Below are 27467 nucleotides of genomic sequence, written 5' to 3'. Positions count from 1 at the left end.
GGAGTAACGTTCACATGTACAACCAACACAGACCGACTCCGTGTGGCATACTTGGCTTGGCAACAACGGCCTGGTTACCGGTCTACTTCGCTGTCATTCCATCACAGAGCTGCTCCTTCACCAAACCCAGGGGGCAACCGAATAACACGTAGGTTTTCCCGGGGGAGCAGCGTTATCAGCTCTGGGGGTGTGCTTACCGAGCTAACCCAAACCAGACATTAGCAAAGTGATGAACAGGGGCCTGCTTCTTCTGGATGCCCTGCTAAGGTTACCGACAGGGCACGCCGCTTAAAAAGCACCACGAGACTCCGCAGTCTGCACGTGAACCCTCTGACAGCACATTACATTAGAGGCCTAGCTGGTTTGTTTGGATCGCTACCGAGATTTCATGCAAACGCCGTGTGAGTTGGACAAACTAGCCAGCTAGCTTCCGTTCGGCGTGCAAAGTTTATACAAGCAACCATCAACAGACACCGGCAGTAAGGCTCAAACGCTACAGGCTTTTCTTTGCCATGGGTTTACTCTCACAAGGATCTCCGCTGAACTGGGAGGAAACCAAGAAGTATGCCGACCACATCAGAAAGCACGGCATCATTCAGTTCCTCAACATCTACAACAAGGTGAAGGAGCGTCAGAAGGACGTGCTGAAATGGGGCGATGAGGTAAGAGAAGAGTCTTTTTTTTTCTTTTCTTTTTTAATTTTGTTTTACTCAAACGTGGTGCATGCTGCACTGCTGCTTTGGTCGATCTGTCAGACATGATGTGCAGTGCATGATGCAATAGTGGCTTAATTGGTTTTGGAGAAAAACCTTTGACTCAAACGTAACCAATACATTTTTATTTGTGTTACTGTGTATGGCTATTGTTTAAGGATATGACAGGAGAAACCTGTTGCACAGGTTACAAGAATGTGAGTCCATAGAACCAGATGTTTGTGTTTTTGAAAATGATAAAATATGTTTACTAGTGTTTGTTCAACAGCTGCATACTATTGGATATAACCAATCATTCTGTTTCCAATACTGTCTAACTGTGCTAATAATTCAGACCATAGTGCTACAAATTATAACCCTAGAAGGGTTAAATCACAAAACCTGCTTTAAAATACCTTAAGTTATGTGGGCCTGGCTCTAACCTGCGTTTCTAGTCATTTATCCCGCCACTGGTCCACAAAACTTCAATGTGCTGCTGTGTTTTCATTAGGAACAATGTGGAATGCTGTTGTTATAGATTAATCCCTCTTTCAGACAGGGGATTACAGGGCAGCAGAGTCAAAGTGAAGGAAACATAACCGATGAATTGGAATTGATGTGATGGCGTCCAAGTCTGATGTTAAAAAATGTCCACTTTGTGCTGTAGTCTAGACCGAATTGAAAAAAAAAACTAGTTTAGAAGTAAGAAGCGCAAATTGAATGAATGAATCAAGCAGTGGCTATAGTGCAGTGTTTGACTAGGGATTGATCAAATGTGTCCTGTTTGTTTTTCAATTATTTACTTTAAGGTCGAGTACATGCTAGTGGAGTTGGACGACAAGGATGAAAAGGTTCGTCTCGTCCTGAACGGCGGAGAAGTTTTGGAAACTCTCCAAGAGCAGGGTGAATTGATCAACCCCAAGTAAGTAAGCCAACAGTCCACTGAATATCACAGACATCAAAAGACCCATTTCTATATAATGTTTTGTTTTAAAGCACAAACGCCACAATTGGCTTAGGTAATGTGGTTTTTATTTGGCTTTGTTTCTTTCCTCGCACCAATACACATTTATATGTTGTTAAGGACATTTGTAACTCAAGTCAAAGTTGTCTTTCTGGAATAAATCACACTCACAAATGTACTGTTGAAATGGACCACAGAAATAGCAACACTTCAGTCTCCTCTTTAGCAGGTAAAATGCTTGCTCTATAGGGTTTAAGTCTGGAGATTGACTTGACCAGTCTAAAAGCTTCCATTTCTTGACAGTGATTAACTCCTTTTCAGGGTTCGTACAAATGCTTGAAAGTCTGGAAAATGCTTGATTTTCAATCGAGTGTTTTCAAGGTTTGAAATGTGCTTGAAATCTGAACACTGTGCTGGAAAATGCTGGATTTTCTCTTTATTGACCAGTGTCGTAATTCAACAAATTTTTTTATTATGTAAATTTAAAAAAAATCTGTCGCAATGTTTTCTTCGCCACCGTCTTGTATGCACGAGTGCAGTTGCTCCCCGTGTTTTCTTTCCTGGCGCACGCGCCACACCTGGCGATCGCTCCAGGAATGATCCAGAACCACGAGTCGCTGCTCATGGACCTATTGCTCCCGATTACCATACCAGATATCTGTTTCCATTTGGTTATGACGAGGCCCTAATAACCGGCAGGCATAGGCTACTGTACGGCTGCAAAAAGTACCTCCAGCTGTAGCAGGCTACACAATGGGGGAATCGGCACTTAGAAGTCATGCAAAAGGTAAATCAGTTTAGAATTTTTTTTCGTTAAAACTTATCGGACAATGTCACTCTGGATGACTGTTCATTCGTGTTCTTTTTTGTAAATTGCACCAAATCCCGAGTTTGTATGTGTTATTGACTTGTTGATACAAATAAATAGCATGCTAAATTGATGCTCAACACCGTTAGCAATTAGCTGACCAGCTAGTTCTCAATAGTGTATTGCTCCAAATCCATGTTGTTAGCTAGATAATGTAAGCTTGGGGGTTACTTCATTGTAACGTGATGTTACACTCAGCGGGGTTAGCTCGATGCAGCTCCCATAACAAGTTGTAGGCCTATAACCTAATCCATTAGTCACACTGTAGTGAGATTAGTTACAGAACCAAGATCCAACATTTTAATTTTGTGAAGTTGTCGAAGTCGAGAACGGTCTTTGCTGTCAAGTGATTTCAGTCCACAGTCTCAGCATGTTAACGCTATGTCGCCATATTTGTACTGATGCTTTATTGGACCAGAGCCCACTTAGTCCCATTGACGTTCTGAAATCATGGACATATATTGGCTTAAATACCTTTATTTTATTTGACTGAAAGCCCTTTTTGGGAGGATCACTTTTTGGCAACACACCAACATACACAAACTGTAATCTGGAAACCTAGCAATATTGAAAATGTCTGGTCATACACAAGCTCAAGAATGTATTTAAATATATAATATCCAGGCATACATTTATACATATTGTTATAATTCAGCCCGGGGAAAAAAGGGGTGCAAAGGCTGTATTTGCCCTTTGTTATTCGTGTGTGTGTGTGTGTGTGTGTGTGTGTGTGTGTGTGTGTGTGTGTGTGTGTGTGTGTGTGTGTGTGTGTGTGTGTGTGTGTGTGTGTGTGTGTGTGTGTGTGTGTGTGTGTGTGTGTGTGTGTGTGTGTGTGTGTGTGTGTGTGTGTGTGTGTGTGTGTGTGTGTGTGTGTGTGTGTGTGTGTGTGTGTGTGTGTGTGTGTGTGTGTGTGTGTGTGTGTGTGTGTGTGTGTGTGTGTGTGTGTGTGTGTGTGTGTGTGTGTGTGTGTGTGTGTGTGTGTGTGTGTGTGGCCGACCATAAGGGGTAGAAAGTGGGAAAGCTTTCTTGGGCCCAGCCCTTGGGGGGCCCATGGTCTTCAGAGGCCAAGAACCTAACTGAGCCTAACATTATTTTTAACAGAAATATTCACTATAACCATTTAAAACTTGCACAACCATAACGACAGAACAAACATTTTAAATATTGTAACTTAGGTAAAATGCCAATATCTATTCCTCTGCTACCCTCTGCTTCATGTCCGTCCTGTGTGCACGGCACGCTGAAAAAAAGTCGCTAACACCAATTTTAAAAAGGGCTAGGCGGGGCACTGGCTCTGAGAGACACATTAACGTGGTTAGTAAACATAAACAAACATTCGCCAAGTGTTCGCTAGAGATTAGCTTAGCCTTTTAGACATCATAACATACTCCCCCACCCTTACCCAGGGCAGGTGGGCTGGGTACCACAAAACTGAGCTGAGGGGGAATGGAGGCTGGCCAGGGAACTTGTATAATTTATAATTTGACCCCTTATACAGTATAAGCCTTGTTGGCTTCCCACCTAGTTGTAGTAATGTGTTAATCACAAAATAAATATACATTTGTTCTCCCAGGAATTTTAGAATCTTTCAGCCCAGCCTCCATTTAATTTGAACTCTCAAAAAATAATCTAGTCTTGAAGAGCTTTTTTAAGTTTGAGCTACAGTAAAATTATTTCCTTGATTAATTCAGGTGTCTCCATATCAGATAAATGTAGTTCTTTAATGTATTCATTTCCTTTACTTTTTTGTGCCATATGGTTACAAAATTTGGTTTTGATATATTGTTGTACAGTTTTGGCTGGATTGTTTTACCTGAGTCGTCCTGCTACTTGTGTCTGGGTGTTATTCTATGAATTGTGAAAAGTATTTGGACCCCTCAGGTAAAACAGAAAACATTCTTATAAAGTTGACAAGGTAATTACTTTGTTGTTTTCCTGAGTCTACTAACAGGTTTAAATGTCTTAACGTACATTTTTGTGTCAAAGAATTTCCCTTTGGGGACAATAAGGTCCAAAGTCTTTGATCTATGTCTTCAGGTTGACGCCAGCAGCCAGGTACAATTTGAAAAATGTTCCATGAGTTTCATGTCACATACTGAACATACTGCATAGACAACCAGACCCAGGTGTCACACCATAAGGATGTCTGACCAGTTCTTTACTGCACCTCAGGGGCGGCCCGCAGCATAGGCAATGTCTGTAATAGTGTCCTTTGTTGTTGCCTGCTCCTGTGATAAACCTAGTGAATACTCAAGAAAACCAATGTTATTTTGTAAAAATCTGTTGAATATTAAGCAATTGCGTGAGTTTTAGGGTATTACAATAAATTGGTAAGTAAGTCAGAAATGTGCTACTATTTTTAAAAACATATATAGTATAACAGGGCTGTACGCTTATTTTTTCAGGTGGTAGCACTGGTGCTAGCAAGCAAAAAAATTCAGTAGCACAAAAATAAATTTGGTAGCACACAAAGTAGGCTATGATTGAAAACTTGCATAACCTTAACCCTTGCATTTTGCTCTAATTACCTTTGAGCATGTCATCCTGGTCTCATTTGAGATTCACAATTAATATGATATCCTAGTGGGTGCAGTAATAATTGTAGAAAAATTAATAGGGGTGCACTGATTGCGATTTAGAAAAAAGAATCTAACCTGCCAATTGCAATTTTTTGCTGATTCAGAATTATTATTATAATGTCCTTCTGTTAATTAAAACCAAACTTTAAAACATTAAACATAGCCTATTAAATAAATAAGTATACATATTGGTACAATTTAGGATAAATTAAATAGGTTGTTGTGAATGTGTTGGGAGTAGCTTTTCAGTGGCTTATTTAAAACTTTGTAAATAGACTAGGCTACTGTTGACTGCTCTCTGCAGCTGAATGAGTTGCCTTTCAAGCTAGAAAAAAGCGCTAACTTCCTGTTCTTACCGGCTTCAAAATAAAAGTCAACTAACGTTTGGCTAATAACAGGCTTTTAATGTGAAGGCGCACAGGAAATGTTCTGTTTGTACACGAGCTAACTTAACTGCGGTAATGTGCCGTCTCCTCCCGGTAATTGCCGTTGGTGAAGTTTTTATACCTAGAATCGCTGCACCCGCACAGATCCCGAGGACATATCTTTCACCAGCCAAAGTGGAGGGTGGATTCAATAACTTACTTGCCTAAGACTCATTTACCTGCAGTGTTAATGTAGAGTCCTCTAAGCAGTGTTGTGCATCTCTCCTCTGTGTTTCAAAGAGACAGCATCTGCTCATTATCAACCTGTCGCACGAGTGCTAATGGGTTCGTATTCATCATCGCACGTGATCAATTTCAGTAGCAAATGCGATCAAAACTGTCGCACTGTACAGCCCTGTATAATAATCACAAAAGAGTCCTTTTTCTCACTTGAGCTACTGTTCCCCAAACTCTCGCTGCATGTCCCTAGTTGATAAGATAGTTAGTCTCTCTACAAATACATGTATGTGTTTATTTAGGGATGAGCGCACACACACACACACACACACACACACACACACACACACACACACACACATTGATACAAGTGAAGTATGAGTAAGGGGGGCCCATTGACAGGAGGTTTTCAGGGGCCCAGCCATTTGTGTCGGCGGGCCTGTGTGTGTGTGTGTGAAATAAGTTATTAATTAGTAACCATTTCCTACATCTAGACCTATTGATTATCATTATGGCATTTTCAACTGAATCACAGCAGCACTGATATAGTGACAATATGCTCCATCTCATGTGATATTGCTCAAGTAGGCCTACAGATGAAACTCGAAAAATTTGAATATCATGCAAAAGTTCATTTATTTCAGTAATTCAACTTAAAAGGTGAAACTAAAATATTATATACTCATTACATGTAAAGTGAGATATTTCAAGCCTTCATTTGTTATACTTGTATTTATTATGGTTTACAGCTTATGAAAACCCCAAGTTCAAAATCTCTGAGCATTTTAATATTACATAAAAATCAATAAAAAAGGGATTTTAAATACAGAAATGTCGGCCCTATATAAAGTATAATCATCGATATGTACTCAGTACGTGGTTTGGGCCCCTTTTGAATGAATTCCAATTAATTTTCCATGATATTCTAATAATATGAGTATCACCTGTATAGTCATGTTGTTATTAACCTGATTGATGGTCATTTTGGGCATATGAACTAAACTGATAAAGGTCTCCTTAGGGCCATACTGCAAATTGGTGATTGTCCATATACATTATATGAACACTCCCATTTTACAGATAAGGCAATGTATGAAATCATAAGCATTTATTTATATACTGTATATTTAAAGCTTTGTCTTCCTTGAAAAAGTTGACATGTTATCTTGATAGTGCTGGAAAAGTGCTTGAATTTTACTCTTATAAAGCTGTACGAACCCTGCCTTTTGTTATTTTTGCAGTGTGTTTTGGGTCATTATCTTGCTGCATTATGAAGGATCTTCATGAGCAGATCATTTCTTTCTCCAAACTTTAGCCTTTCCATCACTTTGGTAAAGGTTCCTCTTGACAACAACACAGTAACACATGATGGCAGCAGAAAAATGAACTTAGAAGTCTACAGAAACATTCTGTCTGCCAATTTAAAGAAAGATGCAACCAAACTGATTGGAAGATCCTTCATCATGCAGCAAGGTAATGACCCTAAAAAACTGCAAAAGTCAATCTCCAGACTTAAAGAGCATGCATTTTACCTGCTAAAGAGGAGACCGAAGGGTGTAACCCCCCAAAACAAACAGCAACTGAATGAGGCTGCGGTAAAGGCCAGGAAAAGCATCACAAAAGAAGAATGCAAAAGTTGTTATGTCAATGGGTCACAGGCTTGATGCAGTTATTGCAAGCGAAGGATTTGCAACAAAATATTAATTCTTATTCACTTTAATGTATTTTAAGTCCATCTGTTCCATCTATGCCTGTTTATTAACAACTGTATAGGTCTCTCTCTCTCTCTCTCTCTCTCTCTCTCTCTCTCTCTCTCTCTCTCTCTCTCTCTCTCTCTCTCTCTCTCTCTCTCTCATTTATTTATTTTATTTATATAACTTCTGTCTCCTCCTCTCAGCCAGGTTACTACTTTATTGAGAGATACTGTTTTGAACCTATTGTTAATTAGGCACCCACTAAATCAATAATGCACAGACACTGCGGAGAATAACATAAGACGTATTCCTACCTTCATGCTTATTTGCCGCTATCGCCTCACCTCTTATGCACCGGGTCAAAGGGCACTATAGAAGTGCGATTAATCTGCGTTATTTTTTTTAATCGCGTTAATTTTTCTGTGATTAATTAATCGAAATTAACGCGTTAATTTGACAGCCCTAGCTTAAATGTTGATCTATTGTCTCACATTCATATTTTGGTGTCAAACCCAAATGTTTCCAGTCTACAGCAAAACTAAAGGAATTGGCCTCACTGTTCCGATACTTATGGAGGGGACTGTACCAGGCAGGCAGCACTGAGTTTTAAAAGGCTGACTCCAAGTATGGCACCCACACAAAGATAAATCACCCTGGCTTGTTAGCATAGCTCCACCCAACTTCAATGCAAACAGGTATCAGTGTGCAAGATCTTTAATGGACAATGGAATATATATGCTATCATGTTCTAGTAGTGGTTTCCAAGGGAACAATCGTGGTCGGAAAAGTGATAAGAAAAAAGTTTTATAATTTTTGTTCTCTGCAACCCCTGGCTTAATATGAAGGAATCCCAAGTCCAAAATGTTTAGTGCCATGGATGTGGAGCGCAGCATTGCCCTGTAGTCAAAGTAGCCCCCATCTCCTTGTTTTCAACATGAATTTGCCTAAAGCCTATAAACCACTTTGACTTTCAAAATTGTAGTACATTCATCACTCTTTTTACATAATTTATCCGACCCAAATGCCCAAAACATATCTTATCCTTTTGTTAAACAACACGAGCCATTACTTAAAAGTTTAGCCAGTGAGTTTTGAAATGTAGAACTTTTACCACTATAAAGGTCCACCCCTATTTTCTCACAAAATGCCTGTACTACTAGATGATGCCAACATTCTGCTATATTATTAACTGTACCTTTAACAGACATGATTGAATTTCTGTACAAAAGTCATTGATTCCTTCATAGAAAAGTAAGTACAGTTTGTTATACAGTATTTTACTTTATGTTTCCCCCCTTTTTTCATGAGATAAATAAATTTCCAGAATTGCTGTTTTTAATAAATTACAAAAATATGCCACACAGTTACGTGTTTTGACTGTCTCTCTGCCTGCTCTGCCGCATGTTCACATATGACAGAACGTACACATTCTGCAATCTTTTGAGGTTATGTTACATTGGTCTTTGGTCTCCTTTAACCAAGATCCTAGTTATAAAACGTTATTAACACATAAAGGCACCTGGATTAAGTTTGAAGGGCATAAGAATGATTTATATCTTGGATAACTTGTGGATTCAAGGATAACCCATTGTAATGAAGTCAAGACACAAAGGAAATCAATGGCCCTGTTGTTGGCAACATTATTTAATTTTATTTAATTTTATTTAATTTTATTTAATTTTATTTTATTTAATTTAATTTTATTTTATTTTATTTTATTTTATTTTATTTTATTTTATTTTATTTTATTTTATTTTATTTTATTTTTATTTTATTTTTATTTTATTTTTATTTTGAACGTTTCACTATTGTTCTCCTGATAAATCTATCAAATGTCAAAAATAAGGTGTTGAGAGGCTGTTTTGACTGCGGACATCTGTCAGCAGGGCCGCCTTTATGCACGGGCTTACCTGGGCTGAAGCCCCAGGGCCTACGAAGATTAGGGGCCTCTCAAAAAAAAAATAAAAATAAAATGTTTTGTCTGTCTCAATATAGGCCCCTGATCTAAGAAGGCCCCGAATATTGTCATTTAAAACAATACATTATTGACTGGCTCATGATAGGCCCCTAATCTTCGTAGGGGGGGCGGGCGTACGGAGAACAGGGGCCTATCATGAACCAGTAAAGAAAAAGGGAAAAAAATCACATTATTTTTTGGCCTATGAAGATCAAGGAGCCTATCATTCACCAGTACATTTTTGTTATTTTTGTTTAAATAACATTGTTCGGGGCAACGCAGATCAAGGGCCTATATTGAGTTGAGCCATTAAAAGCAAAACGAATAATTCAAAGAGAGAAGTAGCTTTGGGATAAGGGATTATTTAAAAAAAAAATGGAATGCTGAATGACTGGATTTTTTTAAACCTTTTATATTTTTGTTTCTGGTTTTTGGTATTTCTGTCTCCAAATTATTCCAGAAAATAGCTCACATAGGACACAGTTGATTTAGCCTTAGTTTTCTTCTCAAAGTGCACCAGATTGATGCATTTTACTTTAAAAAGGTTCAAATTTTTCTTCTGGGGGGGCATGCCCCCGGACCCCCCTAAAAGGTCCTGGGACCCCACCGCTGTCTCCTCAATAACTTGTGTGTTTGGTTATTAAAAGTCATTAGACCAGGAGGGGGTTATTTACATGTTACCTTAAGTGATTTTGTATTTCATCAATAGAGATATTGTGGTGTAGACAAACCGTATATAAATCTGTATTGTAAGACCGCCGCCCGGGGAGGCCTACGAAACCTCTCAGCCCCAGGGCCTAGTGGCAGGTAAAGGCAGCCCTGGTGGTAGGGAAAGGTAGTGTAGAGTGAAGGGGGAGATAGAGGGGTAAAAATGTAATTATGTCCTGTTGCAAGTCTGTATTGTGTTGTTGTGCAAGAGTTTTTACATTTCTAACCTGGAGGGACATGCCACTGGTTGCACCCCTAAAGGTGTTACAGGTGGAGATGGTGTTAAAGGGAGAGGGCCTGCAGCTACCTCTCTGGTAGCTGCAGAGGTTTCCATGCAATTGTGCCCGTTTCTTTGAGAAGCCCAGGGTATTCTGACTTAATCTCTGAAGCCTGTATTTTTTGAGTACACTCCCCATGGTGGCTCTAGCAAGCACCTGTTTATCCTTTAGTTTTTTTGTGTTGAGGTACTTTTTTTGTAGTTCATCAACCACACAGACATGCAACAACAGTTGTCTACGTGAGCTGGGAAGCCGAGGATGCTGTAGCAATTGATTAAGTTGTTTGCGAGGGGATGGGCTTTGTTTGTTTTTTTGGCGTTGCCACTTTTTTTTTGCCTGAACACATAATAAAGACAGTTAACACACACACAATAGTGGTAGGCAGGGCCGCCTTTATGCACGGGCTTACCTGGGCCGAAGCCCCAGGGCCTACGAAGATTAGGGGCCTCTCAAAAAAAAAAAAAAAAAAAATTCCAGAAAATAGCTCACATAGGACACAGTTGATTTAGCCTTAGTTTTCTTCTCAAAGTGCACCAGATTGATGCAATTTACTTTAAAAAGGTTCAAATTCTTCTTCCGGGGGGCATGCCCCCGGAAACCCCCTAAAAGGTCATGGGACCCCACCGCTGTCTCCTCAATAACTTGTGTGTTTGGTTATTAAAAGTCATTAGACCAGGAGGGGGTTATTTACATGTTACCTTAAGTGATTTTGTATTTCATCAATAGAGATATTGTGGTGTAGACAAACATGGCTTTAACGCATCTGTATTGTAAGACCGCCGCCCGGGGGGGCCTACGAAACCTCTCAGCCCCAGGGCCTAGTGGCAGGTAAAGGCAGCCCTGTCTGTCAGTGATAACAATGAGAGCTCCTCCTGGGTTTACCGGCCTCCAAACTGTATGCCCACACTCTGCTAACATTTGTGTAAAAAAGAGGCATTATCTGCAGGCAGTGTGCGGACCTGTTTGCACAAGCCCATGACTGTTATGCTTGCTCGCTGCCCCATGACGTCGGTCTAAATCTGAGTAGCCAACTTTCACCCAGGGGAAATACCAGTGGCAGTGGGAATAGTAGAGCCCGTGCATTCCTCATTACTGCCCCTCTGTCGCACACACACCAAAGAGCACGCTCCGGAGCACAAATACGTCGTGTTGCCTTTCCCCCTGCCAAGATCATGGCTGACATACGAGGAAGCGAGAGCGCTGCGTTTATTAATCACAGAGGTCACCGTGACACTGACACAAGGCCCTTTTCTTGATGAGTCGAATGTTTTCACAACACTTTTTTTTTGTATTTTACATTTTTTTTTTCAGCCACCCCACACTTTGGAGACCAGAGTATGGCAGCTACATGATTGAAGGAACTCCCGGGCAGCCGTATGGCGGGACCATGTCCGAGTTCAACACTGTGGAGGGTAACATGGGCAAGAGGCGTAGAGAGGCCTCAGCGGTCCTCAACCAGAAAGAAACCCTATGCACCATCACTGCATTTCCAAGGTACTTCACTTTGTATTAAAAAGACCACATGTTTTAACCCTCTTTAATGATATAGTGCAGCATGAGCACAAATTCTTTTTATTTTATTCGTCATAATATTTTAGAGCTTCAACCATAAGTTGATTAATTTTTGTATCAGTCCACCTAAATTAATTGGCAATACATCCCATCATGGATGAGACGTGTTAGTAATTTTAGCTCTTTATTTGGAAGTATTTGATGCTTTTCTTTTCTTTAAGATTATTTTTTGGCATTTTTCATGCTTTATTGATGGAGGCAGAAATTAAATGGGGTGGAGAGGGGAATGACATGCAGAGAGCGACCCGGGCCATACTCGAACACGGGTTTGCTGCGCCGAGGACTGAGCCTCATGGTGGGGGCGTTTCAACCACTACACCACGAGCGCTCCCGTATTTGATGCTTGCATGCTTGGTTGCTTTGGAAGGCCTTTGTGACAAAAACAAGACATTTGAATATGTTAGGAATTCATTTTTATTTACTCTATATTACTCCTTTTTTTATATAAAAAAAAAAAATCTTTGAGAAAAAAAAATTAAATTAATAGAGGGGAAAAAAATAATGATTGTCAATGATGGTGATGGCTAGTTGAAGCCCTGTAATAGCTGTGTATGTTTTGACTCTTTTGTTTAGGTTAGGTTGCCCAGGTTTCACCAAACCGGAATACCGGCCGACCCCTGTTGAGAAAGGAGTGTCAAAGTCACTGTTTTTCCCCGACGAAGCAATCAACAGACACCCGAGATTTAGGTGAGCTCCATGGTTATGTTTTTGTGACATTGTGTATGTGTGGTTTCCTCACAGGATTATTGAATCCTTTGGTTGTGTGATGAGCAAAGCAGCGACGACAAAAGTCTGCATCAGTCATTCATGTCATGGTTTTCTTTTGGGCTTAGTTTTACTCTAGGTGCCAGTGGATTTGGACAATGGCATACATGCTTGATCCTGTTATTGCTTGTACTTGTTTTAAAGCTGGCGTTTGTGCACTTGCTTTTTCAGCACCCTTACCAGAAACATACGTCACAGAAGAGGAGAGAAAGTCGCGATTAATGTGCCAAGTAAGTTTAAATGGAATGACGCGAGAGCCACAGACTTTACACAACGTTCCTGCTACAGTTTCCTCCACTCTGACTTCCAGACACGGACGCACGTCTTGGTCTGTCCCTTAGCTTTTTGAACAAGATTCCATAAAAACATTAATCAGGCTTAAAGTGAACAGCTGACATCAGTTTGCAGGCTAGAGAGCTACGTAGCTGCTCATCTGCTGCATATTAAATGGCACGTCAAAGAACCTGAAAATGCCACTTCAGTCAACTTAGATGGTGTGATTCTTAGGCCTTGATCACACATCCTGCATCTACCTCTGTCGCTGTTTTCGGCCACACATGCAACGTCTCAGCTGCTGCTGCGGCGCTGCTTCTAAAAGCCTTGTCTTTCTTCAGAGTTCTCATAGATAATTCCCATTAATATGAAGTTGATTCATGTCAGTTTATGATGCATATGATTAATATTGAGTTTCGACAGTAATCCATATGCCTCACTTCCTTTTTTCTCTCTCCACATTTTCGCTTGTGGGATATTTTATTTTGAAAGAGACAAACCGGGAAATAGTGAAATTACAGTGAATGCTGCTGGTATAACTCAACCGAGTATTTCTCTATCAGTTAAAACAGAGGAACCCGAGAGACGCGCGTCTCTCCGAAAAAATTGCTGAGCCTCCTGAGGTGAAGTGGTGCGTCGCTGCAGAAGCGCCTCCGATGGGCATCGGCAGGGTGTCAGAGGTTGGATGTGTGGCAGCTGTAGTGTGTTAACACGGTCGCCGAAAAAAAGTCAGATGCAGACACGGAGTAGACGCTGGACGTGTGTCCCAGGGGTTAATCTTCCAAAACCACTTCCAACTCGCTGTCAGCCCATGACAGGGAAGCTACAGAGCCTTGTTGTAATATTTATCCCGTCCCCTACGGGGACAGCTGGAAGCCGAGCAGCTGTTGCCAATCAATCACAGACGCCAACACGCCAAACAGCCAGCTTTTTAATAACGAAAAATCGTTCACACGCAGAGACTATTTTTGACTACAAAAATGTTATGTCAGTTGGACCTAGTTATGTTGCATATCATTTGCCTGTCTGACTACATTCCATTTTGGTTTTCAGTCTTCAAAGACAAGTGCACTCCATCTCCGTTTGTGGAGGAATTTCCTGAGGATGACGGTGAAGCAGCGAGGGCGGCTCTGCCTGATCATATCTACATGGACGCCATGGGCTTTGGCATGGGCAACTGCTGCCTGCAGGTACTGAAGCAACTGACTGATTAGCTCTGGCTCTCCGAGTCTCTTTCACCTCAAACCGTTGCTCAAACTTCAAACAGGGATGTCATAAACATGGTTTACTTGGACTGTTTTGTCTTTTGTGAGATCGCAACTTTGCGATCCCAATCAGTGATTTATAAATGTACTTCAGCCTGTGTTTTTACGATGCTTTTTTGCAGGTGACATTCCAGGCTTGTAGCATTGATGAGGCAAGGTACCTTTATGACCAACTAGCGACATTCTGCCCTATAGTGGTGAGTAGTAGTGATAGTATCAATAAAGTATTGTTCTCTGTTTACTATGATCCTTTACCTACCCTCTTCCTCGTGATGGACTACTAATTAATTATTATAACTAATTATCTATTTAAATTAATCCCTTATTAACTATAACTATAGTAACTATTTAATTGTACAAACTTAAGTAAATTACCATAAAATAAAAGTGTGACCAGGTCTTGAGAAACATGTTTTTGGCATTTTTTTGGTGCCCCCTGTTGGCTGGCATCTAAGTCCTTTTGGTAAAACTATTGCCACATACAGTATCTCACAAAAGTGAGTACACCCCTAACATTTCTTCAAATATTTCATTATATCTTTCCATGCGACAACACTGAATAAATGACACTTTGATACAATGTCAAGTAGTCAGTGTACAGCTTGTATAACAGTGTAAATTTACTGTCCCCTCAAAATAACTCGACACACAGCCATTAATGTCTAAACTGTTGGCAACAAAAGTGAGTACACCCCTAAGAAAAAATTTCCAAATTGGGCCCAAAGTGTCAATATTTTGTTTTGCTATCATTATTTTCTAGCACTGCCTTAACCCTCTTGGGCATGTAGTTCACTAGAGCTTCACAGGTTGCAACTGGAACCCTCTTCCACCCATTCATGACGACATCAAGGAGCTGGTGGATATTAGAGTCCTTGCGCTCCTCCATCTCCCGTTTGAGGATGCCCCAAAGATGCTCAATAGGGTTTAAGACTGGTGACATGCTTGGCCAGTCCATAACCTTTATCCTCAGCTTCTTTAGCAAGCCAGTGGTCGTTTGGAGGGGTGTTTGGGGTCGTTATCATGTTGCAGTACTGCCCTGCGGCCCAGTTTATGAAGGGAGGGGATCATGCTCTGCTTCAGTATGTCACAGTACATGTTAGAATTCAATGAACTGTAGATCCCCAGTGCTGGCAGCACTCATGCAGCCCCAGACCATGACACTCCAACCACCATGCTTGACTCTAGGCAAGACACACTTGTCTTTGTACTCCTCACCTGGTTGCCGCTCCACACTCTTAACACCATCTGAACCAAATAAATGTATTTTGGTCTCATCAGACCACAGGACATGGTTGCAGTAATCCATGTCCGTAGTCTGTTTGTCTTCAGCAAACTTTTTGTGGGGTTTCTTGTGCATCATCTTTAGAATAGGCTTCCTTCTGGGATGACAGCCATGCAGACCAGTATGATGCAGAGTGCGGCGTATGGTCTGAGCACTGACAGGTTGACCCCCCACCCCTTCAAGCCCTTCAGCAATGCTGGCAGCACTCATACATCTATTTTCCAAAGCCAACCTCTGTGTACGACGCTGACCACGTGCACTCAACCTTCGTAAACTGGGCCGCAGGGTGGTATTGCAACATGATAACGACCCCAAACACACCTCCAAGACGACCAGTGGCTTGCTAAAAAAGCTGAGGGTAAAGGTTATGGCCTGGCCAAGCCTGTCTCCAGACCTAAACCCTATTGAGCATCTTTGGGGCATCCTCAAACGGAAGGTGGAGGAGCGCAAGGTCTTTAATATCCACCAGCTCTGTGATGCTGTCATAAATGGGTGGAAGAGGGTTCCAGTTGCAACCTGTGAAGCTCTAGTGAACTACATGCCCAAGAGGGTTAAGGCAGTGCTGGAAAATAATGGTGGTCACACAAAATATTTACACTTTGGGCCCAATTTGTAAATTTTTTCTAAGGGGTGTACTCACTTTTGTTGCCAGCAGTTTAGACATTAATGGCTGTGTGTCGAGTTATTTTGAGGGGACAGTAAATTTACACTGTTATACAAGCTGTACACTGACTACTTTACATTGTATCAAAGTGTCATTTATTCAGTGTTGTCCCATGGAAAGATATAAAGAAAAATGTGAAGAAATGTGAGGGGTGTACTCACTTTTGTGAGATACTGTATGTTCTGAAGATAAATACCAATAAGAAGTTTTGTGATGATTGTACTATTGGTAAATGAGACATGGCAGAGCATAGGGAGCTGGATTGCAGTGCTGCCATGTGGCAGAGAAAAGTAATTGTACACCATTCCCGGTGGGGATGTTTTGATACATCTTCAGGGTTCGTACAGATGCTTGAAAGTCTGGAAAATGCTTGATTTTCAATCGAGTGTTTTCAAGGTTTGAAATGTGCTTGAAATCTGAACACTGTGCTGGAAAATGCTGGATTTTCTCTTTATTGACCAGTGTCGTAATTCAACATTTTTTTTTATTATGTAAATTTAAAAAAAATCTGTCGCAATGTTTTCTTCGCCACCGTCTTGTATGCACGAGTGCAGATGCTCCCCTTGTTTTCTTTCCTGGCGCACGCGCCACACCTGGCGATCGCTCCACACCTGGCGATCGCTCCAGGAATTATCCAGAACCACGAGTCGCTGCTCATGGACCTATTGCTCCCGATTACCATACCAGATATCCGTTTCCATTTGGTTATGACGAGGCCCTAATAACCGGCAGGCATAGGCTACTGTACGGCTGCAAGAAGTACCTCCAGCTGTAGCAGGCTACACAATGGGGGAATCGGCACTTAGAAGTCATGCCAAAGGTAAATCAGTTTAGAATTTTTTTTGTTAAAACTTATCGGACAATGTCACTTTGGATAACAGTTCATTCGTGTTCTTTTTTGTAAGTTGCACCAAATCCCGAGTTTGTATGTGTTATTGACTTGTTGATACAAATAAATAGCATGCTAAATTGATGCTCAACACCGTTAGCAATTAGCTGACCAGCTAGTTCTCAATAGTGTATTGCTCCAAATCCATGTTGTTAGCTAGATAACGTAAGCTTGGGGGTTCCTTCATTGTAACGTGATGTTACACTCAGCGGGGTTAGCTCGATGCAGCTCCCATAACAAGTTGTAGGCCTATAACCTAATCCATTAGTCACACTGTAGTGAGATTAGTTACAGAACCAAGATCCAACATTTTAATTTTGTGAAGTTGTCGAAGTCGAGAACGGTCTTTGCTGTCAAGTGATTTCAGTCCACTGTCTCAGCATGTTAACGCTATGTCGCCATATTTGTACTGATGCTTTATTGGACCAGAGCCCACTTAGTCCCATTGACGTTCTGAAATCATGGATATATATTGGCTTAAATACCTTTTTTTTATTTGACTGAAAGCCCTTTTTGGGAGGATCACTTTTTGGCAACACACCAACATACACAAACTGTAATCTGGAAACCTAGCAATCAGGGCTGCCAAGTTTCACCAAAAGTTTGGAGTGAGATTTTTTGGCCGAGGGACCCAAAACCGTCCTCTTTCCCACCCAATCATTTTTGCTAGTGTCCTGCAAGTTTACATATTGTTCATAATAAATCAGAAATAAAAGACAATTGGAAAATGTGATAAAACATCAAAAATCTTATTAAAATAAACAAATTCATGAATTGCAAAGTCGTAGGACAGGTTTTAATTAAACATTGGGTGTGGACATATTGTAAGTTGGGGTCTGGGGTTCCCCCCCAGAAAATTTTGAGCATTAAACACTTAATTTCCTGCATTCTGGTGAATTTTTATGAAGCAATGTGTGCCTTTTCTGCATTCATTTTTATGTAAAGTAAAAGAGAACATTCACGGTTTCGCTGACACAAATTTAATTGAATAGCCTACAATGCATGTGTAGTGCTTTCAAATATCTCCTGTAGCCTATTGTTAAAACATTTGGTTAAACTGTAATAAAGGTAATTATTCTATATGTATTCAACATTGTATGGGTTATCCAATTATCCAATTTCAATTCACCATTATTATATTAAATCCATGACACTTGATGTCTTCTCAGAACATATTTTCCCACAGTAACCTCTAAGCTTAGTTACTCAATTCATTCAATTAATGTTGACAACATTTTAGAACAAAAATGTGTTGGTGTGTCAACCAGCCCAATAACATAACATAATGCAAAACAAGCTTGAATATATCAAGTGAAGTGACTGATTTGAATTAAGGTGTTCTTACCTCTTTGTTCATTTAATACCGGCATCCTTGTTGTCATTAATTTTCCATATAATTTGAACAAAGGGCGGGACTGGGAGGCGGTGGGCTTTTATTAGTTTTGTAGTGTAACGCAGGGTGGTTTGCCAAGTGACTGCTGCGGCTACGGGCTGCACACGGCCATGGACCTATAAAGAAACCGCGCGTGCAGAAAGCATGGCAGAAAGAGGATGTCACGGAACTCAGTCCGTTTAGCTTTTCAAAATAAGACTTTCAAAGTAAAAGTACCAAAAAAATATATATATATATATATATTACGGGGATTCATTTCTCTGTGTGAGAAATTGGAGGTGTGGCGTGTGAGCGTGTGAACTGGTTGATATGCGTGTGTCTCACGGGCAATATTGAAAATGTCTGGTCATACACAAGCTCAAGAATGTATTTAAATATATAATATCCAGGCATACATTTATACATATTGTTATAATTCAGCCCGGGGAAAAAAGGGGTGCAAAGGCTGTATTTGCCCTTTGTTGTGTGTGTGTGTGTGTGTGTGTGTGTGTGTGTGTGTGTGTGTGTGTGTGTGTGTGTGTGTGTGTGTGTGTGTGTGTGTGTGTGTGTGTGTGTGTGTGTGTGTGTGTGTGTGTGTGTGTGTGTGTGTGTGTGTGTGTGTGTGTGTGTGTGTGTGTGTGTGTGTGTGTGTGTGTGTGTGTGTGTGTGCAGGGCCGCCCATAAGGGGTAGAAAGTGGGAAAGCTTTCTAGGGCCCAGCCCTTGCGGGGCCCATGGTCTTCAGAGGCCAAGAACCTAACTGAGCCTAACATTATTTTTAACAGAAATATTCACTATAACCATTTAAAACTTGCACAACCATAACGACAAAACAAACATTTTAAATATTGTAACTTGGGTAAAATGCCAATATTCCTCTGCTACCCTCTGCTTCATGTCCGTCCTGTGTGCACGGCACGCTGAAAAAAAGTCGCTAACACCAATTTTAAAAAGCCTGGCTCAGAGCCATTAGCTGTTTATATTTACGATTTTGACATTTTGGGGAACGGGCTAGGCGGGGCACTGGCTCTGAGAGACACATTAACGTGGTTAGTAAACATAAACAAACATTCGCCAAGTGTTCGCAAGAGATTAGCTTTGCCTTTTAGACATCATAACATACTCCCCCACCCTTACCCAGGGCAGGTGGACTGGGTACCACAAAACTGAGCTGAGGGGGAATGGAGGCTGGCCAGGGAACTTGTATAACTTATAATTTGACCCCTTATACAGTAAGCCTTGTTGGCTTCCCACCTAGTTGTAGTAATGTGTTAATCAAAAAATAAATATCAATTTGTTCTCCCAGGAATTTTAGAATCTTTCAGCCCAGCCTTCATTTAATTTGAACTCTCAAAAAATAATAAGAGCTTTTTTAAGTTTGAGCTACAGTAAAATTATTTCCTTGATTAATTCAGGTGTCTCCATATCAGATACATGTAGTTCTTTAATGTATTCATTTCCTTTACTTTTTTGTGCCATATGGTTACAAAATTTGGTTTTGATATATTGTTGTACAGTTTTGGCTGGATTATTTTACCTGAGTCATCCTGCTACTTGTGTCTGGGTGTTATTCTATGAATTGTGAAAAGTATTTGGACCCCTCAGGTAAAACAGAAAACATTCTTATAAAGTTGACAAGGTAATTACTCTGTTGTTTTCCTGAGTCTACAAACAGGTTTAAATGTCTTAACGTACATTTTTGTGTTAAAGAATTTCCCTTTGGGGACAATAAGGTCCTATGGATCTATGTCTTCAGGTTGACGCCAGCAGCCAGGTACAATTTGAAAAATGTTCCATGAGTTTCATGTCACATACTGAACATACTGCATAGACAATCAGACCCAGGTGTCACACCATAAGGATGTCTGACCAGTTCTTTACTGCACCTCAGGGGCGGCCCGCAGCATAGGCAATGTCTGTAATAGTGTCCTTTGTTGTTGCCTGCTCCTGTGATAAACCTAGTGAATACTCAAGAAAACCAATGTTATTTTGTAAAAATCTGTTGAATATTAAGCAATTGCGTGAGTTTTAGGGTATTACAATAAATTGGTAAGTAAGTCAGAAATGTGCTACTATTTTTAAAAACATATAGATTATAATAATCACAAAAGAGTCCTTTTTCTCACTTGAGCTACTGTTCCCCAAACTCTCGCTTCATGTCCCTAGTTGATAAGATAGTTAGTCTATCTACAAATACATGTATGTGTTTATTTAGGGATGAGCGCACACACACATTGATACAAGTGAAGTATGAGTAAGGGGGGCCCATTGACAGGAGGTTTTCAGGGTCCCAGCCATTTGTGTGTGTGTGTGTGTGTGTGTGTGTGTGTGTGTGTGTGTGTGTGTGTGTGTGTGTGTGTGTGTGTGTGTGTGTGTGTGTGTGTGTGTGTGTGTGTGTGTGTGTGTGTGTGTGTGTGTGTGTGTGTGTGTGTGTGTGTGTGTGTGTGTGTGTGTGTGTGTGTGTGTGTGTGTGTGTGTGTGTGTGTGTGTGTGTGTGTGTGTGTGTGTGTGTGTGTGTGTGTGTGTGTGTGTGTGTGTGTGTGTGTGTGTGTGTGTGAAATAAGTTATTAATTAGTAACCATTTCCTACATCTAGACCTATTGATTATCATTATGGCATTTTCAACTGAATCACAGCAGCACTGTTATAGTGACAATATGCTCCATCTCATTGCTCAAGTAGGCCTACAGGTGAAACTCGAAAAATTTGAATATCGTGCAAAAGTTCATTTATTTCAGTAATTCAACTTAAAAGGTGAAACTAAAATATTATATCCTCATTACATGTAAAGTGAGATATTTCAAGCCATTTGTTATACTTGTATTTATTATGGTTTACAGCTTATGAAAACCCCAAGTTCAAAATCTCTGAGCATTTTAATATTACATAAAAATCAATAAAAAAGGGATTTTAAATACAGAAATGTCGGCCCTATATAAAGTATAATCATTGATATGTACTCAGTACGTGGTTTGGGCCCCTTTTTGAAAGAATTCTGGCCTCAATTCCAATTCATTTTCCATGATATTCTAATAATATGAGTATCACCTGTATAGTCATGTTGTTATTAACCTGATTGGTCATTTTGGGCATATGAACTAAACTGATAAAGGTCTCCTTAGGGCCATACTGCAAATTGGTGATTGTCCATATTATATGAACACTCCCATTTTACAGATAAGGCAATGTATGAAATCATAAGCATTTATTTATATACTGTATATTTAAAGCTTCGTCTTCCTTGAAAAAGTTGACATGTTATCTTGATAGTGCTGGAAAAGTGCTTGAATTTTACTCTTAAAAAGCTGTACGAACCCTGCATCTTTCAAATCAAATCAGTTTTATTTGTATAGCCCAAAATCACATAGACATTTGTCTCACTGGGCTTTACATTCCATACAATATGATACAATATGACACCCTGCCCTTTCACCCTTAGCTCCCAGTAAAAAAAGCCTTTCCCGGGATTAAAATTGTTGAAGAAATCTCAGGGAGAGTCGACAAAGTAAGGGGTTTGCGTTTATGCGTGCAATTGTGCAAGAGGAGTAGCGTCCTGAAACAAGAAGTGGTGGAAAAATAAGACTAGTAAATAAAACTCTGCCTTTTCAGTATGCACAATAATTTTATGTGATAGATTTGTATTATAAATGTATAATGTGAACTGGATTAACAGAATGCCGTTTTTTGCTCATCACAGATGGCGCTGAGTGCAGCCTCGCCCTTCTACAGAGGCTTCGTGTCGGATAATGACTGTCGCTGGGGAGTTATTTCTGCCTCTGTGGACGACAGAACACAGGAGGAGCGCGGCCTCAAGGTGAGCAGTTGGAGCTGACGTGTTCTTTTCTTTTTTTAAACCACCAATGGACCATAATTGGTTCTCCAACAACAACTGTTGTCGTGGGATCTGAATCTCCTTTTAACAACAAACACCTAATTATGTTTAACTCTGAATTTATTAAACCTGAGATTTGTTTGTTGATGCTATCAGCCATGGGTCGATTTATCTGATTTCCGGTTATTTATTTTGTTCAGTTCAGGAAATGCTACCGTTGTCTATAAATTGACCTCTAAAAGCTTGTTATTGAGGATGGAGTAAAAAGCAGAACCACACAATCTAGTGTTACTTGGCTCTTTCTTAAAAAAAACATTTCTCAAGCTAAAGGCATTAGCACTGGCTAGATATCACAGTAAAATGCTTTCGGTTTGCATTTTGAGTGTAGTGTATGAAAATTACCTTTTTTCCTTTTGCAGCCGTTGAAAAACAACAAATACAGGATCTTCAAGTCGAGATACGACTCAATTGACAGCTACCTGTCCAGCTGTGGCGAGAAGTACAATGACATTGATTTGACGATAGACGAGGAGATCTACAATCAGCTGCTGGCTGCAGGTACTGTCATTTGTAAAATGGAGAAACTAAAATACAAGATGTTTTCAGTGTCACCTCTACAAAAACGTAAAATAAAAATGTACAGAAATAAAATGAATGATCTGCTTTCTGTCTATAGGTATTGATAAGCCGATGGCCCAGCACGTAGCGCACCTCTTTATCCGAGATCCACTCTCCGTCTTTGAGGAGAAAATTCACCTGGATGATGAAAACGAGTCTGATCACTTTGAGGTGAGATTTTCCTTAAACCATTTCTTGCCGGCTATGTTAAAAAACACCACCAAGCCTCGACTGATATTTAATTTGAAATGTTTCTTCTTGCAGAACCTGCAGTCAACCAACTGGCAGACCATGAGGTTCAAACCTCCACCTCCAAACTCTGATATCGGCTGGAGGGTTGAGTTCCGCCCCATGGAGGTACAAAACCAGGGACACCATTACTTTATTAACTATCAGTTGTAATTTGTGATTATTTTTTATACAATGACCTAGATCAAATATAAAGAAAATACTTGCCAGTGAGTTTAAGTTTTTATTCTTGCATTTGTTGTTCAGGTGCAGCTCACTGACTTTGAAAACGCTGCGTACGTGGTTTTCGTGGTCCTGCTCACCAGAGTGATCCTGTCCTATAAACTGGACTTTCTGATTCCTTTGTCAAAGGTAAAAACTCCTACGCAGTTCTAGTCTTTCATAAAATATTAAAGGATTTTTTTTTTTGTGGGGTTGTATGAGGTACGTAGGCATAGTTAGTTTGTTACCAGTACAAGGCTGACTTCTGCTACAGCGACGTATCCCCCAGACTCCTTGAGGTGCGAACACACTGCACTCCGCCGCGCGAATCGCAAGTTCCGCGCCGCGTGATCATATTGGGATCATATTTCGCCGCCGCCCGCCGAGAGTAGCATTCTCTACTCAGGGGATATGCTGGTGCTAACCGGTGCTGAGGGGGACAGTCTGCTGTGCTGATGGTGCTTTACCCAAATGCTAACCGGTTCTAACTCGGTTCATAAGCAAAACTGATAGCTGTACACAGGCAACAGACAAATATTCACAGAACTTAGCAGGGAGCTCGACCTCCTCGCTCACCCTGAGCCACGCCTGCTCCTTTTTCCGGTCCTTGTAGAGGACGCTGGTGATGTCATAGAGCACCGGGATCCCGCAACAGTAACTATTATGTTTTCATCCATCTTAAAGCTGGGGTATATGATTTGGGAGGAAATACAGACACAGAGGCAGGGGAGAGCAAAGTGATGAGTAGATATTCTCAGACCAGCTGAATGGCTAATATTTTTGCCAAATATTACAGTGAATAAGTTACCCACCCCAGCTTTAATTTCCTCTGTCCGTTGCCCCGAAGTGAGTGACGTCGGGAGGAGCTCGGTGCTGATTGGCTATCACGGCGCGGCCGGCGGAAAAAGTGAAATATTTAAGGTGCGAACACACTGCACTCGCGTCAAGATAACATACAAAGTCAATGTACAAGCGCGTGGACCCGCGAATCGGCAGCGGGTGGCGGCGTTTCGCCCGAAGGCGCGTCATTTGCGTTGTATTTTGCATCTGTTTAGCTGTTGGTTGTACTTTAGCCAAGGTAGCGCCGGTTAGCATAGTGAAACTCACCCAGCTGTGTGCTGCTCCGGAGGATAATACGAACCCAAACTTGACGGCAGTGTCCGTGTGGAAATCCAATATAGTACAGCGAAGCACCGGTGTTGTCCTTCGCCAGACCCGGCGCACTTTCACTTTCAGGTAGGCTGATGTCTGCCTTTTATTTTTGCCGCTGAGCACACAATGCTGTTGTTAATGTGTTTAGTATTTTGCTGAATTGCTGTTAATGTATTTGCGAGCGGGGTGCGTCTTCATGCTGTTATAATGCTATTTGTGCCATTGCTGCCGCTGGTTAAACAGTGTACCTACATCTGTCTTTTGGCACAGCTGGACCATGTTGTTGTTGTTGCAGCGTAAGTGTGACGGGTCTGATCACAAAAACGGCGTCGGCATCAGGCATATATGGCCCAATATGATCAAGCGGCGAGCCACTTGCGTTTACGCGGTGGCTGCTGGCCGCGAGTGCAGTGTGTTCCCACCTTAACAACTTCTGCGGTGGCCGCGCCGCGCCTCGGGGCGCTGCGTGAAACGCTCAATGCCCGCCGCCGATTCGCGCTGCGCTTGTACGGTCACTTAGTATGTAATCTCGCCGCGCAGCTGAGTGCAGTGTAATCGAACCTTTATAGTGACTGTACGGATCGCCATCCTCATAAGGTAACACACTAGGTACCTCATACAACCCCACTTATTCAAAAATACTGAACTATCCCTTTTAAGATACGTTTTATCAATAGAGTGGATATTTGGATCCTAATAGTAGACTTTCCATTCAGTGGTGTGACACAGACAAAAACACTTCTTTCATTAGGTTGATGAGAACATGAAGGTGGCACAGAAGAGAAATGCTGTTCAAGAGGGCATGTTTTACTTCCGAAAGGACATTTACAAAGGTAAATAAGAACCAAAAGTGCTGCTTATCATTGATGCTCATAGTGAAAGCTTCAGACAGGATGTTGCTGACACATTTGTGTTGTACCACCAACAGGCTGCAACCCGGGCCTGGATGGTACTGCTCCTGCTCAGAACGGCTTGGAGGCTGGTGCTAATGAAGAGTACACTTTGATGAGCATTGACACAATCATCAATGGAAAGGTGATTATTTTCTTGATTGTCGCCAAATCCTGTTTCAACATTAATGGTCACTAGAGGATGAAAACAAAATGCTTCAAATATGAACTTATTCAGGCTGTTCAAATAATGTGACTATGAGGTTTAGAATAAGCTTGGGATGTTACCCAGGTAGAATAATGCAGTTTTTCCATTTTCTTCATGTCTTGGTGACATTGCACGGATGCCTTTTTTCTCTCAAACACAGCTGTGTCTAAGTGCAGCCTCACAGAGTCTCTAGGATGGCTTCTTAAGTCTTACTCTTAAAATGACTGCTGTTATGTCCTTTTTTATCACCAGGATGGAGTATTTCAAGGGCTTATCCCAATCCTTAACTGCTATCTGGAAAACATGGAAGTTGATGTGGACACCAGGTGCACCATTTTGAATTATCTGAAGCTCATCAAGAAACGTGCCTCAGGTAAATTGGCTTCAAACTAAATATTCTCATAAGCCCAAAGCAGATTTTTTCTTTATGCAAACTTGATCGTAACTCTTTATTTTGCTGATCTGAAACAGGTGAACTGATGACCATGGCCAAGTGGATGAGGGAATTTGTTGCAAAGCACCCTCAGTATAAGCAGGACAGTGTCCTGACTGACAAGATCAACTATGACCTGTTCAAAAAGTGCGACAGCATCGCAAAAGGGGAAGAGCCTTGTCCAGAGCTCATTGGAAACCCAGTCAACAGGTTCAAATGAGAAATGCTGTAGACCTGCACCGTCATTATTCAAACTCGCATGTAAAGAAAGACCAAATGTTTGGCTCAAAAGGAAAGCGGTCCAATTTTAAGAGAATGCAAAACGGTATGTGTGTGTTGTAAGAAACACACCTGCATCAAATGTATGTATATATACTGTATCAGATTTTTATGATCGCAAAATTATTTTAATTAATAGGGTTAAGACAAGCAAAAGGTTGTGTATTAGAAAATCAGATGTGTATTTATTTTTCTCTGGAAATTAAGCAGTGTGAGAATGTAAATGTAGCAAAGAGTTGTACAGTAGTCTGCTTTTAATCCTGTCTTCTGTAAATACTGTACTTCCGCTCTTTGAAGATTAACATCACGAGGGTTTGTGATTTTATTTCTGTTGTTTCTGAGCTTTTTTCACCTTTGGTAGAGATCTGTCTTCTTTTTTCTTTTCTTTTTTTCTTTTTAAGAGAAATGTTTGCTTTGCCTCTGCTGACTTTGTAGTTGGACCTTGAAGGTAGTGTTGCATTCAATAGATGGTGAACCACTGTTTGCAATGTGATGCTGCTTCAAAATAAATCTGTACAACAGTAATTTTGTAACTTTTTTTCAACTATCTCCGACCTTTTTTTATGGAGAGTTAAGGAACCATATGGGGATCTGATCACGACCTGCACATTTCCATCCACAAGATGGTGGTATTGAACCACAGCGTTACATAATAACTGAGCTGCAGTGATAAATTGGAACATTGCCACAGTTTGACCTTTTGGACCAGATAATGATTATCTTTGCTACAGGCCTATCCTTGTTATAGGCTGCCAAATAAATTAAAGCACCAACCAGGCCCGGGGGGATAAAATGCATTTCATTAGTGTTTTTAAATCGTTGGGATTCAACACAAACATTATTCACTGAAAACATATTGTCTTACAAAAGTAGAAATATTAGGAAGATATAGTTGAGAGAGAACACCTAAACGACAATGAAATAGCTCACTTCAACCTGTTCAATTTTGATTGAGTTACAATGAATCCCTTTATTGTTTTGCAAATAGTTACAAAATGCTCATCACAATTTACAAGATGTTGTCAATTGTGATGAGCATTTTATACTATTTTGAACACATCCTATTGGTCTTCATTTATTTTTAATTAATTACATTTATATAAAAGCAGTAAAACAAAATATGTATTGTAGATCAGGATTGACCCTTGACCTTTTGTGACAGAGAAAGAGGTTAAACTGTCTG

The 27467-nt window shown here is 40.7% G+C and overlaps 1 protein-coding gene across 1 annotated transcript; it reads left to right on the top strand.

Moving 5' to 3' along the window:
• Nucleotides 1-26809, top strand: gclc (glutamate-cysteine ligase, catalytic subunit). Its single transcript, XM_080037363.1, has 16 exons — nucleotides 1-662; nucleotides 1502-1614; nucleotides 11654-11836; nucleotides 12488-12601; nucleotides 12851-12909; nucleotides 14006-14142; nucleotides 14340-14414; nucleotides 22120-22236; nucleotides 22674-22812; nucleotides 22931-23043; nucleotides 23137-23229; nucleotides 23368-23472; nucleotides 25226-25307; nucleotides 25403-25509; nucleotides 25825-25945; nucleotides 26044-26809. Exons 1-16 carry the CDS (start codon nucleotides 513-515, stop codon nucleotides 26223-26225), a joined length of 1890 nt encoding a protein of 629 aa, XP_079893489.1. The 5' UTR covers nucleotides 1-512; the 3' UTR covers nucleotides 26226-26809.
• Nucleotides 26810-27467: the final 658 nt, after the last annotated feature.

Source organism: Ammodytes marinus (assembly GCF_949987685.1).
Source record: "Ammodytes marinus genome assembly, chromosome: 11".
NCBI classification, from domain to species: domain Eukaryota; kingdom Metazoa; phylum Chordata; class Actinopteri; order Uranoscopiformes; family Ammodytidae; genus Ammodytes; species Ammodytes marinus.
The sequence above is the reverse complement of the archived record's forward strand: the minus strand, read 5'-3'. Positions and strand labels throughout refer to the sequence as shown.